This window comes from Staurois parvus, unplaced genomic scaffold (assembly GCF_062004578.1).
Source record: "Staurois parvus isolate SC_StPar_1 unplaced genomic scaffold, SC_StPar_1.0 ptg001515l, whole genome shotgun sequence".
In the NCBI taxonomy this organism is placed as follows: Eukaryota; Metazoa; Chordata; class Amphibia; order Anura; family Ranidae; genus Staurois; species Staurois parvus.
This window is the reverse complement of record NW_028319311.1, coordinates 1,930,206-1,949,159: the sequence shown is the minus strand read 5'-3', so window position 1 is coordinate 1,949,159 and position 18,954 is coordinate 1,930,206. Positions and strand designations below refer to the sequence as shown.

Below are 18,954 nucleotides of genomic sequence, written 5' to 3'. Positions count from 1 at the left end.
GCCTTAGAGAATAAAATGGTGGGTGTATCAATTTATTATGTCACACTGTATTTGCGCAGCGTTTTTTCACTCAGATTTGTGGGAAACACTTGGGAATTACACTTTTTAAATAATTTCAGTGAGTACAATAGAACACCTAATTTGTTGATAAAATATAAAAGATAATTAGGCCGAGTAAATAGATCCCCAACATGTCACACTTTAAAACTGTGTAAGCCTGTGGAACAGCGCCAAACTGCGGTACCTAAAAATCTCTTTAGGCGATGCTTTAAAAGCCTTTACAGGTTACCAGTTTAGAGTTACATAGGAGTTCTGGTGCTACAATTATTGCTCTCACTCACGACAATACCTTACATGTGTGGTGTGCGATCACCATTTACATATGTGTGTGAGGCTTACGTATGTGTTTGCATTTGTGCGTGAGCACAGGGGGACATGGGTGCTTTAAAACTTATTTTTAATCATTTATTATATTGAAACCTTTTTTTATGCTGTCCCTTTTTCAGTTTTTTTTTTTAAATCAACTTTATTACTATCACAAAGGATGAACAACATCCCTTGTTATAGCATGGGCTCTGACAGGTCCTCTTTATGGAGAGATAGACCCCAATTTTCTTCTCTGGCCTCCAGTGCAGCTGATCAGACACAGATCAGTCTGATCGGCTGCTTCACTGGCTAAAAACAGGCCAGTAAACAGAACCGGAACAAAATCCTCGTCACTCATCCCTGTTTCAGATCTCAGAGAGAGAGGAACTATTCTCTCTCTGGCCAACTAGACAGCACTGGTTAAAGCGGTCCCAGAAAAGGGGTGGGGTGCTCGTGCCCCCCCCCCCTTCCACCACCTGTAGAAGTGTTTAAGTAACTATATATCCATTGGAATCACTGTTACAAACATCGCCGGCTGCAAATTTTGAAATAACCACTTAAACCTAACAACGTCATATGACGTCTGCCCAAGAGAAAGTTGGTAATTGAAGGCTGAAACTTTTATTTACACATATTCCTGCAAACGATTTAAATCCACTTTGTGCGCGCCAAATGTCTTCGCAAACCCAGATATTACTCGTAACAGTGACATCATCATTCCAACATCAGTGAAGCGTTATTCCCACTTATAACATCAACCGGATCCAATATTCTTCAATTGCTACAGTCCATACAATAAAAGTCTTTATTCTGTGATATGTAATTTGCTTCCTCCTGTGCTTATTCACCAGTTAATTTGTGCTCTCACCTGATTTATTTGACCTTACATTCCAGTAATCACTTTAAATCATACAAATCCTCCAACATGCAACATAGATGTAACTGATGGCAAACTAATGATGGCCAACAAAACTGATTCTTTCCCCTTTTAAATCCTCTCCTTCCCCCCCTCTCTCCCCCCCTCTCTCCCCCCCTCTCTCCCCCCCTCTCTCTTCCCCCCCCCTCTCTCTCTCCCCCCCTCTCTCTCTCCCCCCCTCTCTCTCTCCCCCCCTCTCTCTCTCTCCCCCCCCTCTCTCTCCCTCCCCCCTCTCCCCCCTCCCCCCTCTCCCCCCTCTCTCCCCTCTCCCCCCTCTCTCCCCTCTCCCCCCTCTCTCCTCCTCTCTCCTCCCTCTCTCCTCCCTCTCTCCCCCTCTCTCCTCCCCCTCTCTCCTCCCCCTCTCTCCTCCCCTCTCTCTCCCCCTCTCTCCAACCCTCTCTCTTCCCCCCTCCCCCACCCCTCCAACCTCCCCCCCTCTCTCTCCCCCTCTCCCCCCCTCTCTCTCCCCCTCTCCCCCCCTCTCTCTCCCCCTCTCTCCCCCCCTCTCTCTCCCCCTCTCTCCCCCCCTCTCTCTCCCCCTCTCTCCCCCCCTCTCTCTTCCCCTCTCTCCCCCCCTCTCTCTTCCCCTCTCTCCTCCCCTCTCTCTTCCCCTCTCTCCTCCCCTCCCCCCTCCTCTCTCTCCTCCCCTCCCCCCTCCTCTCTCTCCTCCCCCCCTCTCTCTCCCCCCCTCTTTCTCCCCCCTCCCAACTCTCCTCCCTCCTCTCCTCTCCCCTCTCTCCTCCCCCCTCTCTCCCCCCCCCCTCTCTCCCCCCCCCCTCTCTCCCCCCCCCCTCCTCCCCCCTCTCTCCTCCCCCCTCCTCCCCCCTCTCTCCTCCCCCCTCTCTCTCCCCCCCCCCTCTCCTCCCCATTCTCTCTCTCTCCCCCCCCTTCTCTCTCTCTCCTCCCCACTCTTTCCTCCCCCCCCTCTCTCTCTCCTCCTCCTCTCTCTCTCCATGCAGGAAAAATAATTTTCTTTGATTATCCTTGAATTATTGATTATCCTTGAATTATCCTTGATTTTAAACGATGATTGTTCATGTGTACATCACTACTCACAAAGTATATTCATATAAGGGCCGCAATTTGGAGGTCACTATCCTAGACGATTGTCGGGTGCCGGCGCTCATCCATTGGCCGGCACCTGCTGATCAGCTTCCAGTCACAGCAGAAGCAGCGCACCCACTACTTGGAAGTGCAGAATCACATTTTTATATACATGAATCTGCACAGTATATCTGGTATGGGGTGGTGGGCAAAAGGTTAAACACATGCCTGAGCCTGTATAACAAACTGTATAAAACTCCTCTCAGACCGTCCTCCCAGCGTCATCTGTCAGGTCCTGCCCCTACGTGTTTTGTCACCGATCACGTAACTTCCTCAGTCAGCTTTTGCATTCAACAAGGTGCATGCGTGTCTCCTCATTCCAATTTGCAATGGGAAGTGCTCACGGGTGTATTGTATTTACCACGAGCCAAACAAGGTGCTTGCCTAGGGTGGCATTTTTAAGGGGGGGGGCTCTGCCCCCTGGCAGAAGTGTGGTAAATTCCGGAGCCCCAGCCACTTGCTAGGGATTCGAATTTTTAAAACACTTGTCCCCCGGCAGGCAAACTAAAACTTCCACGCTGCACCTGGTAGGAGAGAGGGCAAAGCGTGGATGTTTTAGTTTGTCTGCTGTTTAGTAAGCTGCTGGGAGAGCAGTAGAGCACACCGAGGCACAGCGTGACGATGAGGTTACCCCGCTGTCAGAATGGATCCGAGGATGCATGAGGAGGATGGAGCGGTGGGCTGATCCCAGGTGCATGCAGGGAAGGGACAGGGTCCCGCTGTCAGGTAGGCTCCGGAATGGAGGCGTGTGCCTGCACATGCAGGGTGGAGGAGGAGGTTCCCCGCTCTATGCTGCCGCTGCCACCTGTAATCCTGGTAGAGATCTTCTTCTGACTGCCTGATACACGGCTAATCATCCTGGCTCCATATAGAGGAGCTGCAGGACTGGTGAGACCTGGGGGGATTGGTAAACCTAAGGTGTGTGCGATGGGAGAGGGGAGTATTTGGGGGATCAGAATGGAGGGATCTGAGGGTGTGATTAGAGAGGGGATTGTGGTCAGGTTGTTGGTATGTGGGGGTGTGTGATCAGGTTGGCGGTGTGTGTGTGGAGCGTGTTCAGGTTGGTGGTATGTGTGTGGGGGGCTGATCAGGTTGGTATAACTGGGGTGTGTGATCAGGTTGGCGGTATTTGTGGGGGTGCAAGCAGGTTAGCGGTATGTGGGCGGGGGTGATCAGGTTGGCAGTACGATGGGGGGATGCGATCAGGTATGTGGGGGGTTGATCAGGTTGGTGGTATTTGTGGGGCTGCAATCAGGTTGGCGGTATGTGGGCGGGGGTGATCAGGTTGGCATTATAATGGGGGGATGCGATCAGGTTGGTGGTAAGTGGGGGGTTGTGATCGGTTGGTGGTATGTGGGGGGGGGGATCAGGTTGGTGGTATATGGGGGGGTGTGATCAGGTTGGTGGTATGTGTGTGTGTGTGTGGGGGGGGGGGGTGATCAGGTTGGCGATTATGTGGAGGGTGCGATCAGAAGGACATGCATTGAGGTATATGTATGGGGTGGATTCCTTTGGGGTAGGTTGGATAAACTATAGGGTGTGTATATTGGGATGGAGAGTATCTAGTATGGGTGCCAGCATAAGGCTGCGTAAGTTTTTGCAGGGAGGGTTGCTTTTTTCTTTTTAATTTTGGGGGGGCGCCCGATTTTTGTGTTGCCTAGGGCAGCACAAAAACAACATACACCACTGGCAGTGCTGCAAATGAATCAACTTGAAGGAGGTTATATCTGCTGGATCTGGCTGCATCAGTACCTACCATTGTATTTCACAATAGGAACACACTAAGAGGGTGGCTACATTAGATCTACACTGAAACCATGTAGGGCAAGTGTAGCCACCCTAAAAAAGGAAGATAAAAGGCTACATACATTAAATGATTATTTAAACACAGAGAAGCAACCATGGCAAATGAAATATATTGATGTGCTCTGGATAAGGTAATGGACATTTATTTGGCTGTAGCTACACTTTACTACTGTTTCATTGAGTCTTGAGTGATGGAAGTTTTGATCATTGTGAGAAAACGGAGGAACTTTTCCACGGTGTCCCCTCCCACTCACCGCCTGTCTGATTTGCTGTATTGTAGATTCACAGTGGCAAACGCGTTATGGAGTGTCTGAAGAAGGCTCTGAAGATTGCTAATCAGTGCATGGACCCTTCCCTTCAAGTACAGCTCTTCATAGAAATCCTCAACAAATACATCTACTTCTACGAGAAGGAAAATGATGCGGTATGTCCGTGTTCTCATCACTTCACTTTTACTCCCTCGTTCTTTTTTTTGGGGGGGGGGGGGGACGAAGCAGTTGTATACACTAGCTCTGGGTTTAAATATAATGTTGTAAGTCAGCTTTCAGCTCTGTTCGAGGGCTGAATATATTATATTTATTTTATATATTTTATTGTACAGCGCTGAACTTTGTAAATTCTCATGACCTGGTTGGTGTAATTTAAAGTGTTACTAAACTCACAACAGAACAATCAGTCTGTAGATGCAGTAAAGCATGCTTGTTATACTCACTGTGGAACCTAAGGGGTTAATCCTCTGCATTGTGTAAAAAGGCTGTTTGAGCCTGTCTTCTCTAATCCTCCCCTTCTTCTACTGTTCCCAATCCATCCATCCATTTTATGGGAGGGTGCTTGTGATCAACACAGGTCCAGTCAGAGGGTCAGGGGTAAGACAGCCTCATAGGACAGTAAGAGGAGAGTGAAAACACCTCCTACATGATTAACCAGTGCTAGGCTGGACACTGATTGAAGTCACAAGACTGCTATATACTGCTAATGAGTAAAGGTATTTAGTGGTTTATATTTACTAAAATAATTGCACTTCCATCTTCTGTGAACTGTGGGAGACCAGATGTAGTGAATGCGGGGTCCGGGGAGAGCGGATATAGTGAATGCGGGGTACGGGGAGAGCGGATATAGTGAATGCAGGGTCCGGGGAGAATGAATATAGTGAATGCAGGGTCCGGGGAGACCGGATATAGTGAATGCAGGGTCTGGGGAGACCAGATATAGTGAATGCAGGGTCCGGGGAGAGCGGATATAGTGAATGCAGGGTCCGGGGAGACCGGATATAGTGAGTGCAGGGTCCGGGGAGACCGGATATAGTGAATGCAGGGTCCGGGGAGACCGGATATAGTGAATGCAGGGTCCGGGGAGAGCGGATATAGTGAATGCAGGGTCCATGGAGACCAGATATAGTGAATGCAGGGTCCGGGGAGACCAGATATAGTGAATGCAGGGTCCGGGGAGACCAGATATAGTGAATGCAGGGTCCGGGGAGAATGAATATAGTGAATGCAGGGTCCGGGGAGACCGGATACAGTGAATGCAGGGTCCGGGGAGAATGAATATAGTGAATGCAGGGTCCGGGGAGACCGGATACAGTGAATGCAGGGTCTGGGGAGAATGAATATAGTGAATGCAGGGTCCGGGGAGACTAGATATAGTGAATGCGGGGTCCGGGGAGAGTGGATATAGCGAATGCGGGGTCCGGGGAGAGCGGATATAGGGAATGCAGGGTCCGGGGAGACCAGATATAGTGAATGCAGGGTCCGGGGAGACCAGATATAGTGAATGCAGGGTCCAGGGAGACTGGATATAGTGAATTCCGGGTCCAGGGAGACTGGATATAGTGAATTCCGGGTCCAGGGAGACTGAATATAGTGAATGCAGGGCCCAGGGAGAGCGGATATAGCGAATGCGGGGTCCGGGGAGACCAGATATAGTGAATGCAGAGTCCTGGGTTTAGTTACACTTTAAGGGATCTTTCACACCAGTGACATTTGGCCAGATTGCCCAGTGCAAAAATGCAAAAACAGGGCAATTTTGCCTAATGTGTGCTGGCCAAAAATAGGACATTTTTTTACTTTGCTTTGATTAACATAGCATTTACATCAAAGTACACTGTTCCTTGGGTTCCCATGTCACTTAATGGAGAAGTATGGTATTTACAAAAAATAAACCTACATACTCACCTTCATGCTGTAGTATCTGTGTGATGCCGCAGCCTTCTTACCTCGGCTCTAAAACCAAGAACTGAGTGATCACGTCTCTTTATAGATCTGCTCCGAGAGGAGAGCAGTGGCTGTCAGTTGCCGCTCTTCGCTCTGCCCCTCCATCGCTCACTGGAGCGTCAGGCTGGGGAGGGGGCTAATCGGGCTGGAACCTAAGGGGCTAAGCTTTCTTACCTGGTCTCTAAAACCAAGAACTGAGTGATCACATGTCTGTTATCCATCTGCTCCGAGAGGAGAGCAGTGATTGTCAGTCTTCGCTCTGCTCCTCCATTGCTTACTGGAGCGTCGGGCTGGTGAGGGGGCTAATCGGGCTGGAACCTAAGGAATTAATCCTCCACATTGTTTAAAAAGGTTGTTTGAGCCTGCCTTCTCTAATCCTCCCCTTCTACTGTTCCCAATCCATCTGCCATAGTTAGAGCAGCAGTGGCAAGTCTGCACATGCTCTGTTTGGTATGTATTGCTAGAGCGTGTTTATACTTCCTTTTTTTTTTTTTTTTTTTTTTATTGGGAGGGAGGGTGCATGTCTTGCCTCGGCTCTAAAACCAAGAACTGAGTGATCACATGTCTGTTATCGATCTGCTCCGAGAGGAGAGCAGTGATTGTCAGTCTTCGCTCTGCTCCTCCATTGCTTACTGGAGCGTCGGGCTGGTGAGGGGGCTAATCGGGCTGGAACCTAAGGAATTAATCCTCCACATTGTTTAAAAAGGTTGTTTGAGCCTGTCTTCTCTAATCCTCCCCTTCTACTGTTCCCAATCCATCTGCCATAGTTAGAGCAGCAGTGGCAAGTCTGCACATGCTCTGTTTGGTATGTATTGCTAGAGAGTGTTTATACTTCCTTTTTTTTTTTTTTTTTTTATTGGGAGGGAGGGTGCATGTCTTGCCTCGGCTCTAAAACCAAGAACTGAGTGATCACATGTCTGTTATCGATCTGCTCCGGGAGGAGAGCAGTGACTGTCAGTTGCCGCTCTTCGCTCTGCTCCTCCATCGCTCACCGGAGCGTCGGGCTGGGGAGGGGGCTGTAGCAGTTGGCTCAGGCTCTTTGTCGTACGCTGAAAAGCAGAGCCAGCTGGTTGGATCCTGACAACAACATTGAGATGCCTTCTAAGCCTGGAGAGGAATAGCCCGCTTTCAGGTGACTCTGGGTCACAGGAGGACCGAAGTCATTGTACTCCTGTGACCCATGAGAGAAGTATAGACACAAATCTTCAGCCATTCTTCTCCTCCTTTAAAGTGGTTGTAAACACAGAAGGTTTTTACCTAAATGCATTGTTTGCAATAAGGTGAGAGACCTTCTGTGTGCAGCTCAAAGCTATTCCCTTGTCACATGTCGGCACAATGGCTTTCAGCTACTCAGGAACACGGTAGTAAGTGGACAGGTTCCTATTTGCCATTGATATATTCCATAAAAAGATCTCAAGGACACTTGCAACATATGATTTTCTTTACTGAAGCAAAATTGCAAAGGCTAAATCCGAACACCTTGAAAAAGCTTCTGTGATGCTCAGATAATGACTGCTGGTCAGATGGATTTTTTTAAAGTGTTTTTAGCCTTTGCCTTTTTTTCCATCACAATGCAAGTGGCCTTGAAATATTTTGTTGGAGTAAAGCATTTATTGAGCTGTTACAAGTGGGCACCAAGACTTGTTTGTGTAGCTGATGCTTGGAAGTGTCTTGTAGGGTCTCCTGCAGCTTCTTCTCTGGATTGTAAGTCTGACTCTCCTTTCGGGGCATCAATTAATATCATGCATGTTTTTTGCTATATTTTACGTCATTTTGTCATTCAGATGTACACCCAGCTATGCCAGTTTTGTCAACCATTGACCTGAAAAAAATTGCTCGTCGAGATTGGCTTGTCTCCATTCTTCTCACTCGTAACTGGTATTTAGAGGATTTAAAGTGATTGTAAAGGCTGAAGGTGCAGTCTTTGCACCAAGGTAAAATAACCCCTCTGTGTGCTGCTTCCCCCCTCAGCCCCCCAATACATACCTGATCCTGCTCTCAATCCAGCAATGTGCATGGGAGCCTCGGCTGTCCTGGGACTCCCTCTCCTCATTGGCTGAGACAACAGTGGGAGCCATTGGCCTCAATCACAGCCAGTGAGCCAATGAGGAGAGAGCCGGGGACAGGCAGAGCCCAGGGTTCTATGTGTCTTAGTGACACATAGAACTGGGCTCAGGAGCGAGCACACACCAGTACCCCCATAGTGAGCGGCTTGCTATTGGGGGAACTGGTCACAGGGAAGGAGTCAGGAACACTAGCGGGGGACCTGAAAAGAAGAGGATTGGGGCTGCTCTGTGCAAACTATTGCACAGAGCAGGTAAGTATATTTATTATATACGATTCATTTTATTTTCTGTCCATTTTTTGTGTGTCTTTCAAAAAGTTATTTTACATTACTGGATTGTATTTTTTAAATTTATATTCATTTAAGTTTGTGATATTAAGTTGAATATAATGCAATTATTATTTTATACAGGATTTATATAGCGCCAACAGTGTGCGCAGCGCTTTACAAAATGGCAGACGTTACAGTTACAATACAATTTGGTACAAGAGGAAACAGAGGGCCCGGCTTGTTAGATCTTGCAATCTAGGAGAATATATATATATATATATATATATATATATATATATATATATATATATATATATATAAATAATTTTTTTTTTTTATGGTTTTCAGCCAAGTGCATGATTAATTTTCGGTGCGGTCCAGAATTTTCATTTTGGTGCAAATCGAATTTGCTTCTTTTTTTTTTTTTTTTTAACTGCATTGTCCTAACTCTGTAAATTCTCCTTCACAGGTCACCATCCAGGTCCTGAACCAGCTTATCCAGAAGATTAGAGAAGACCTCCCAAACCTGGAGTCCTGCGAAGAGACAGAACAGATCAACAAACACTTTCACAACACCCTGGAGCACTTGCGTCTACGGAAAGAGTCCCCGGAATCAGAAGGACCTGTTTACGAGGGTCTTGTCCTTTAAACTACATCCTGTCCTCCCGTTCCACTCTCTCCAGTTCATCCGCTCTGTTTATTGACTTTTATTTTTTTTTTAAACTCTCCTCGTCCATAGATTGTGCCTTCAGAAATGCCAAGTATGCGAGCCATCGATTCCCAAATCGTTCTGAGCACTTTGAAATGTTACTCGAGCTGTGTCAGAACGGACGTGCATAGAACAGCTTTTATTGGTTTGATTCTGTAGATCCTGATCTATCGGTTTGTACTGCACTGGGGGTGTTCTGTTACCATGCAAAGCTCCTTAACCATTTTCACACCTCTTGCTTATGGTGAGTACTAGCTCAGGACAAGGGGGCAGAATTGTACATTATCCTTCAGTGACCAAAAGGGTACCATATCTAAAGATCCGCTGACCTAAAATGATTGTTAGGTGAACAGGCAGCACTTCAGTGGCATCAGCATACAGTAATATGTTATTGTTCCAGACAAGATCACAGAGGGTCTGCTCAGATCCTTCTCACTTTGATGGGTTTTACCCAGAAGGGGCTAAAGCCGGCCATAGATGGATCGATTCGATCCATCCAAGGGTAGGCTGGTTGTACTGAATTCGATCCATCGATTGACTTTAGTATAACTAGCCTCTGATTTTTTTTTTTTTTCATGCGATCTCCTGACAGCGCAGGTAAGGTTCCTCAACGAGAGAACACAAGAGTGCTGCAGGAGGCATTCAGTCAGTGTTGATCGGGGAATGAATATGGATATGGAACAGTTAAAAAAACGCTTTTAAACGCAAACGCTTCTAAAGGCGGTTAACCGCGTTTACAAGCGTATCAACTCCTGACCGCAAGTTTGGTGCGTTCAAAAAAACAACTGTAAACTCAACTGCCTGTGAACTACTGTAAATGACTGTGTACATGGACACATAGGAAACCATTAGGGGAGTTAAGGGGCTTCTGAAAAAAAACGCAGAAAAGCTCCTAAACGTCAGTTTATTAGTTGCAGTGTACATGAGCCCTAAGACTTGCTCACATGGGCACTTGGGGGGGCGGTATTAGCAGGCAATTAGGCCATGATTTATTAGTTGCAGTGTACATGAGCCCTAAGACTTGCTCACATGGGCACTTGGGGGGGCGGTATTAGCAGGCAATTCGGCCATGATTTATTAGTTGCAGTGTACATGAGCCCTAAGACTTGCTCACATTTGCAGTTGGGGGGGCGGTATTAGGGCTCATGTACGCTGCAGCTGATAAATCATGGCCTAATCGCTTGCTAATACCGCCCCCCCAACTGCCCATGTGAGCAAGTCTTAGGGCTCATGTACACTGCAGCTGATAAATCATGGCCTACTCGCCTGCTAATACCACCCCCCCAAGTGCCCATGTGAGCAAGTCTTAGGGCTCATGTACACTGCAGCTGATAAATCATGGCCTACTCGCCTGCTAAGACTTGCTCACATGGGCACTTGGGGGGGTGGTATTAGCAGGCGAGTAGGCCATGATTTATCAGCTGCAGTGTACATGAGCCCTAAGACTTGCTCACATGGGCAGTTGGGGGGGCGGTATTAGCAGGCGATTAGGCCATGATTTATTAGTTGCAGTGTACATGAGCCCTAAGACTTGCTCACATTTGCAGTTGGGGGGGCGGTATTAGCAGGCGATTAGGCCATGATTTATCAGCTGCAGTGTACATGAACCCTTATACACGCAGCTCAACGATATCTTTGTGAAGTTTTATCTACCAAAAAAATTGTATTCTGTTTATCCAGGCTTGTGATTTCTACAACCCCGCCACGTTCCATCGAAGAAAAGGATTCCACTGTTACCATGCTCAGGATTCCAGCGCTTGTATCACACTTCTCTGCCACCAGCCAGCTTGCTGCGTGAGAACTCATTTGGCTGATCTATATAAAGACACAAGTGAAAGCAGCTCTGTGTTCATTAACACATCATTGAATGTCATTTTTTTAAATGCAAGTACCTGAAATTGGCATGATATCAGCCTCCCGCAGCCTTGTACAGCAGGACGGGGAGAGGAAGGATTAGAAGTAGGCATCAGGCAGTGCTCATATGCTAATGAACATTTCAGGTGATAGCATCACCCTGTCTTGCCTTGTTGCTAGGACGTTGCTAAGACACTCTTAACTGATTTTACCCCCCCCATTCCCATGCACTCTCTCGCCCTTGTTGCAGTAGCTCTGAGCTCAGGGATGCTGAAAAAGAGCAGATAGCTGACCACATGTGTGTGGGGGGTTTGAGCGCTTGCTCCTGTAATGATGGGGATGGGCAGTAACAGCTTAGCAACATCCTAGCAACAAGGCAGGAGGGGTGATGCCATCTCTGGGAGTATTTTGGCCAGGCTTTGGGAGGTACGTAAATGGCCTACGCCTATAGCAAGGGCAATATCCAACTTTAGTAAAAGCCGCACATGCTCTTTCTCGCCCCTGTTGTAGCTCTGAGCTGAGCAATGCTGTGAATTAGAACTAGGCCCCAGTCAGTGGTCCTGCAGTTCTTATATGCAAATGAGGAACATGGTTGTGGAAGGAGAAAGCAGAGTGAGAGACATGAACTTACCTGTCTGCAGCCTGTGACCGGTAGAGGAACAAGACCTGTAAGTGTTTAAGTAACATCATTAGGGAACAATCATGTCTCCTGCCAGGCAGTACTGTGTAAATCTCAGGACTGGATGAACAGAAGTGCAAGTCCTTTGGCAGATAAAACTGCTCCTGTATATGTAATACATCCATGTGTTTAGCGGTTTGCCCGGAGTTAAGTGTCAAGACAATCTGCACAGACGTCGTTCAGCTGCATGTTTAGCAGTTTCAGCCCTGGTCCAAATCTGTGCGGGTGATGCCATTGTGGATCCGCATGAAAATCTGTGCAGCCGCACAGAAGAATGCGGACCCTCGGGCTGGTGCCATTAGTTCTAATGGCATGCCGTCCGCACTGGGAAACGCAACTGTACTGGGAACCTCGGCTGCGTTTTCAGAAGAAGTGCAGGGACTTCTTTCCTTGCCTGGCACGGGAGTCCATTCAAATGAATGGGCTCTTTTGCCCGCGCAAATGCAGCCCACACGGCCCCATACATGTGAACCAGGGGTAAGGCTCCGTTCACACCAATGCGTTTTTTTTAGTGCTTTTTGCAGAAACACACTACAGTCCATTCACCATGGTTTCCTACGGAACATGTTCACATCTAGGCTTTTTTGAGCTGCTGCGTTTTTGGAAAGAGTCAGGGACTTTATTTTTTTTTTTTTTAAAGGCAAAAAAAACAGCATTTTTTTTTCAACAGTAGAGTTCAGTGGATAAGCTGATGAAATGCACGGTAGTGCGTTTTTCTCTTGTTTTGTATTTCTATTCTGCCCAGCAACAAAAAAAATTCCACTTCAACAAAAAAAAAAAAAAAAGCTGAGCAAAACGCGGTAAAAACGCATCAAGAACATGTGTAGAAAAATGCAAAACAAACTGAAAAAAGCACTGGATACAGCATCAAACACAATAAATAAATATATAGATAGATATTGCACCAAGCCTAAAGCATAAGTTTACCTTTTGGTACAAAATAAAATAATAAATGCACATTTTTTTGCAGGTAAAAAAAAAATGTGCATTTATTTTTTGATCTAGGCACCTGTAAAGCATTGCATCAGCAATCAGCAGATCATTGGTGCCATGCAGGTCCCCTGCAGACCTGTCCGTATAGGTGCTTGTCAGTACGGGATGTACAGGCCGGCAGATATACTGACAGGAAGAGTCAATGAGCTACCAAAGTGCTGGTAGTTCATGAGCCGACTGCTGCTAAGGTTGTTGGGACTTGTAGTTTCTCATTAAGAGGAGTGACGCAGCTGGGTGGGCGGAGCCTCACACGGCCACAGTTTTAAAAATGCGACAGCTGGGGCGGGGGAATCCCCTGCTAGTTGTCAAAACGGGCCAGTGCTTTCATCACGTTACACCCTGAACAGGGCCAGAGATAAGGGGGTACCACCAGTCCTCCTGTACGGGGCCCCAGGCAGCTGGGTGAATCAGATGTAGGCAGGGAGGGTGATTGGCAGGGGGAGGGGAATTACTGGAACCAATCCCCGGAGTGGCTCTCTCTGCAGCAGCTGAAAGCTGGCTTCTTCTCTCCCTCCCACTGGCTTTCAGCTGCTGCAGAGCAGAACCATACAGGGGATCGGTTCCTGTAATTACCCTCCACTCCTTTCCCACCAACACCTATCACCCTCCCTGTGATCCATGTTTCCCCCTGCTGCCCAGGCTCCACCCCTCATGTGCCCCCGCAGTGCTGCTGGATTCCCTCCTCTCCTTCCCTCCGACAGCTGCAAACACATAATAGGATGGAGAGTGGGGGAAGGGTGCGGTAAATATGTCACATTTACCAGCCCCTTCCTTTCCTGAATGAACACAAAGAATGATCAGTACCAATCATTCACTGTGTTTATTCATAACTGAAGCCTAGTAAACTGGGGTTTTTTTTTGGTGGGGGGGGGGGGTGGGGGAGTTGGGGGCTCTGTCAAGTTGGTTTGTATGGGGCCCCGTGGTTTCTAACCCTGAATATGGGTGTAACATATCATGACATTGAGGCCTCACAAGCCGTTGCAAGTGTTGCCAATCCAGGCTTTTCCTGCTCCCTCAGAATGGCTACATGGAGTTTTAAGTCGTCAAATATAATTTAGGAGCCACACTTGCCATGGCAAGGTCAGGTGCATGCTGGGTAAGGGCCCCATCCACGGCCCACAAGGACCGAAATACTAAGCCCCCCCGAACAGCTCCAGTGTCAGTACAAAGCGGTCATCCTATCAGAGCGGGGTCTTCAGAACTTCAGCTGTGATGACCATAGCAAAAAAAAAAAAAAATCCGATTTAGACTGAAAATTTTCCCTGTGCTGGTTTGGAAATATGAAGGATAATAAAAAAAAATACTGAAGAATCCGATTGGCTGTTGTGGGTCAGCAAGATTTAGGCCGGCCGTGCATGGGTCGATTTTCTGAATGATTTTTCGTTTGAAAATCGGTCCTAAGAACAGTCGACTGATTTTTTTTTTTGCTCTGTTAGTGGGGCAATGGCACCGGCTGATTTTTCGTGGTTCTTCCCCATTTCGTTTATCGGGCATGATGGAAAATTCATGAGAAACGACCAATTTTTTTAAATCATTGGTGGCACCATCGGATTACAGAACGAACGTTTTTCTATTGAAAAATCGTTCGGAATCCGACCCATGTACGGCCTGCTTTATTCTTTTTTTTTTTTTTTCTTCCCCAGACAGTTGTCGAACAGTTGTGTAGATTGCTGTTTGTGAGCTTCAGCGGTCCTCTCCTCCCACCCCACTTTTTTTTTTTTTTTTTTTTTTTTTTAAATCTGGTGAGTGGCTGTGTGTTCGGCCTCTCATCATCCTTTCCAGCTTGATCAGGAGCATGCAGAGAGACTTTTAAAGATTTCACATTTACATTTTTTTTTTTTTTTTTTCTTCTGTGGTGTTCAGTGAGGGCCACCACAGTGCACAGAGCTCTTTCATCTGTCCCACATAGTCTACGAGGCGAAGTCTGTGATCTCTATAGTGTATGTATAACCAGAATTGTACATTTAGGTTGAAATGCGTTCTGCACATCTATTCATCTGATGATTTGCACCCGTGGTATAATAAAAATGATTATTAACAGTTAAGTATGGTATGATTTCCTGTGTTTTTTGTTTTTTTTTTGTTTCCTTTTTTTTTTTTTTTTCTTTTTTGTCAACTTGAAAGCTGTCTGTTAGTGTTAACTCCTTTGCTGCCAGATCTGTTTTTGCCTTTTTTTTTGCACGTGTCAAAATGCACATTTTAGGCCTTTTTCCATACAGGACTAGCACCTGTACTGCGCAACTGAAGCCTTTTTGTTTTTGCACCTGCAACCTCCCCGTGGTACATGTAAGTGGCCCATGTAGGCGCATTGGCTGCACGAAAGCGGCCCCATTGCTAATTTATTTTTTTTTATTATTATTTTTATTACCTTTTTTACATATGCATATAACACATACAAAAACAGAAACCGTAAAAATAACAAAAAAAAACTTCAGCTGCATGAATGTGGCCCCATTGCTAATTTATTTATTAATTATTATTATTATTTTTATTAACTTTTTTACATATCCATATAAACAACACATACAGAAACAGAAACCGTAAAATAACAAAAAGAACTTCAGCTGCATGAATGTGGCCCCATTGCTAATTTTTTTAAATTTATTATTTTTATTAACTTTTTTACATATCCATATACAGTGGGGCAAAAAAGTATTTAGTCACCACCAATTGTGCAAGTTCTCCCACTTACAAAGATGAGAGAGGCCTGTAATTGGCATCATAGGGAGACCTCAACTATGAGAGACAAAATGAGAAAACAAATCCAGACAATCACATTGGCTGATCTGGAAAGAATTTATTTGCAAATTATGGTGGAAAATAAGTATTTGGTGAATATGAAAAGTTCATGTCAATACTTTGTTATAGATCCTTTGTTGGCAATGACAGAGGTCAGACGTTTCCTGGAAGTCTTCACAAGGTTGGCACACACTGTTGCTGGTATGTTGGCCCATCCTCCATGCAGATCTCCTCTAGAGCAGTGATGTTTTGGGGCTGTCGCTGGGCAACACAGACTTTCGACTAACTCCAAAGGTTTTCTATGGGGTTGAGATCTGGAGACTGGCTAGGCCACTCCAGGACCTTGAAATGCTTCTTACGAAGCCACTCCTTCATTGCCCGGGTGGTATGTTTGGGATCATTGTCATGTTGGAAGACCCAGCCACGTTTCACCTTCAATGCCCTTGCTGATGGAAGGAGGCATTGAATAATCCTGGCAGTCATTGAACTGGAAGACTGGTGACATCCAGTGGTCGAAAAGAAGTACTGCCAGGGGCAGCTCCAGGTTAAGTGCACAGTCATACTGGTTGCGACTTGCCATGCAATGCAAGTTTCAAATCGCATGGCAAGTTGCACCCCATCGTCCACAATTAAAGCGGTCCTATCGGTGCGATGCCAACTTGGTCGGAGTCGCACCGATTTCCAAAGCAGTGCCTGCGCTACTGCAGGTGCGGCTTGCATAGACATCTGTGTCTGGCGAGCCGAAGATGTTTTGCAAAAGTCGCACCTTGAGTGGGAATAACATCCGACTTTGAAATCATGTGACTTCACTGGAAACGGCATGATTTCAATGTCTGAGCCGTGTGACCGGGGCGCTGCGTTACTTTAACTGACAATTGCGCGGTCATGCAACATTGCACCCAAATGAAATTTACATCTTTGCCACGAATTGAGCTTTCTTTCGGTGGCATTTGCTCACTTGTGCGGTTTTATTTTTTGCACTATTAAAAAAAAAAAAAAAAAAAGATCGACAATTTTGAGAAAAAACAATATTTTTTACTTTTTGCTATTAAACATGTCCAGTAAAAAAAAATGTAAAAAATCAAATTTCATCATAAATTTAGAGTTTCCCACGAATTGAGCTTTCTTTTTGGGTGGTATTTGATCGCCTCTGCGTTTTTTTTTTTTTTTTGTTTTTTTTAATTGTATCAAAAGATTATTTTTGTTGTTTTTCGTTTTTGAAGTTCAAGGCAGGATCCTAAAGTATAATTTGTATTGATCTTCCACTTTCAGCTCGGGTTCACACTGCTAAGAGCGTTTTCTGGGCGACTTCCGCATCACAATCGCACCCTGCTCATGCGAAGCGATGCGGGTGTGTATGTTAACAACACCCCAAAAGCGTTCCAATATGCAGAATCGGATCGCACTGCACCAAAAAGGTACAGGACCCTTTTTTTTGGGGTCCGCACTAGAATCGGATAGGTATTCACACCCATGCGATTCGATTCTAGTGTGGACCCAAAAAAAAAGGGTCCTGCACCTTTTTGGTGCGTTGCGATTAGAGCCATTCAAAATGTACGACTCCGATCACACCGCACACAGATCGCATGTGATTGGCCCAGGAATGCGGTGCAGCTCCTGTGCCAATCACATGCGATATACCGTACCGGGCTTAATTACTATCCTGCGACGTCCGCTCTGTGCCAATTTTTTACCGCCCTGATGTCTAAATTGCTTTGAAAATCTTCAAAGTTTGCTGAGATCTAAGTTACTATTTTTTTTTTAAATTTTTTTTAACATCATAACAATCTCCAAGTATTGCGCAGTCGTTGGGCGGAGCGCCGGCTCATATGAAGAGCGATAAGAAGCCACTTCTATATGTAATCTCTTCATCAGACGTGGGAAGGGGGGGGGCGCTGGCAGCACCGAGGAAATATCTGACATTTTCACGCTCTCCTTCAGGTCATTTTTTTTTTTTTTCGGAACAGAGAAAAAAAAAATTCTGCCGTATTATGACACGCTCAATCAATTTGTTTTCATCTTTGTTACTTCAAAAGAGGAGTAATAAAATATTGGATTTAACGCCGCCGTACGCCGGGGCCGACCTGAGGTCAGCCGAAGGAAATTGGAAGACCGCCCTGCGTCTCATTTCATCTTGCTGTTTATTGCTGGGAGATCCGATTCACAGGCTTTGGAGATTTAAAGGAGGAAAAAAAAAAATAAGGAGCCGGCCATCGCCGACCTCTGGAAATGCTCATCTCCCTGGCTGTCAGGCGGATCCAATGGAAATAGGAAGTCGATGGTAAACTCTAGGCGAGTATAAACGGCATCCTTTAAAATGAGACTTTTAACCCCTCGCCCTCTGGAGGATTTCCACCCACCTTCCTGACCAGACCATTTTGTGCGTTATGTCGCTGTGTTATACTGACTGACAATTGCGCGGTCATGCAACGCCACACTCAAAGGTGCAAATGCAGTGAAATGCGTTGCTCCTATATGCTTATTGTGCATCTTACTGCTATATGGATGTAACCGCATGCCGATGTCTCCAAAGACCAGTTGGTTTTAAAATGTGAAGTGTGACTTCGTTTATTAATGATGAACCATCATTGGTGTCAGTGGGAGGAATAGTGCCCCATCATTGGTATCAGTGGGAGGAATAGTGCCCCATCATTGGTGTCAGTGAGAGGAATAGTGCTCCATCATTGGTGTCGGTGAGAGGAATAGTGCTCCATCATTGGTGTCGGTGAGAGGAATAGTGCTCCATCATTGGTATCGGTGGGAGGAATAGTGCTCCATCATTGGTATCGGTGGGAGGAATAGTGCTCCATCATTGGTGTCGGTGGGAGGAATAGTGCTCCATCATTGGTATCGGTGGGAGGAATAGTGCTCCATCATTGGTGTCGGTGGGAGGAATAGTGCTCCATCATTGGTGTCGGTGGGAGGAATAGTGCTCCATCATTGGTGTCGGTGGGAGGAATAGTGCCCCATCATTGGTGTCGGTGGGAGGAATAGTGCCCCATCATTGGTGTCGGTGGGAGGAATAGTGCCCCATCATTGGTGTCAGTGGGAGGAATAGTGTCCCATCATTGGTGTCAGTGGGAGGAATAGTGTCCCATCATTGGTGTCAGTGGGAGGGATAGTGCCCCATCATTGGTGTCAGTGGGAGGAATAGTGCCCCGTCATTGGTGTCAGTGGGAGGGATAGTGCCCCGTCATTGGTGTCAGTGGGAGGGATAGTGCCCCGTCATTGGTGTCAGTG

General features: G+C 46.4%; 1 protein-coding gene across 1 annotated transcript; it reads left to right on the top strand.

The window, feature by feature from the left end:
• The first annotated feature begins 4,468 nt into the window (after positions 1 to 4,468).
• On the top strand, positions 4,469 to 10,616 carry LOC149435431 (vacuolar protein sorting-associated protein 35-like). Its single transcript, XM_089662665.1, has 2 exons — positions 4,469 to 4,616; positions 9,210 to 10,616. Exons 1-2 carry the CDS (start codon positions 4,494 to 4,496, stop codon positions 9,387 to 9,389), a joined length of 303 nt encoding a protein of 100 aa, XP_089518791.1. The 5' UTR covers positions 4,469 to 4,493; the 3' UTR covers positions 9,390 to 10,616.
• Positions 10,617 to 18,954: the final 8,338 nt, after the last annotated feature.

Excerpts from the sequence above, each read along its gene's own strand:
- LOC149435431 (XM_089662665.1), top strand. The coding sequence starts at position 4,494 with ATGGAGTGTCTGAAGAAGGCTCTGAAGATTGCTAATCAGTGCATGGAC. Across the intron at positions 4,617-9,209 it reads ACGAGAAGGAAAATGATGCG|GTCACCATCCAGGTCCTGAA; the intron begins GTATGTCCGTGT and ends TCTCCTTCACAG.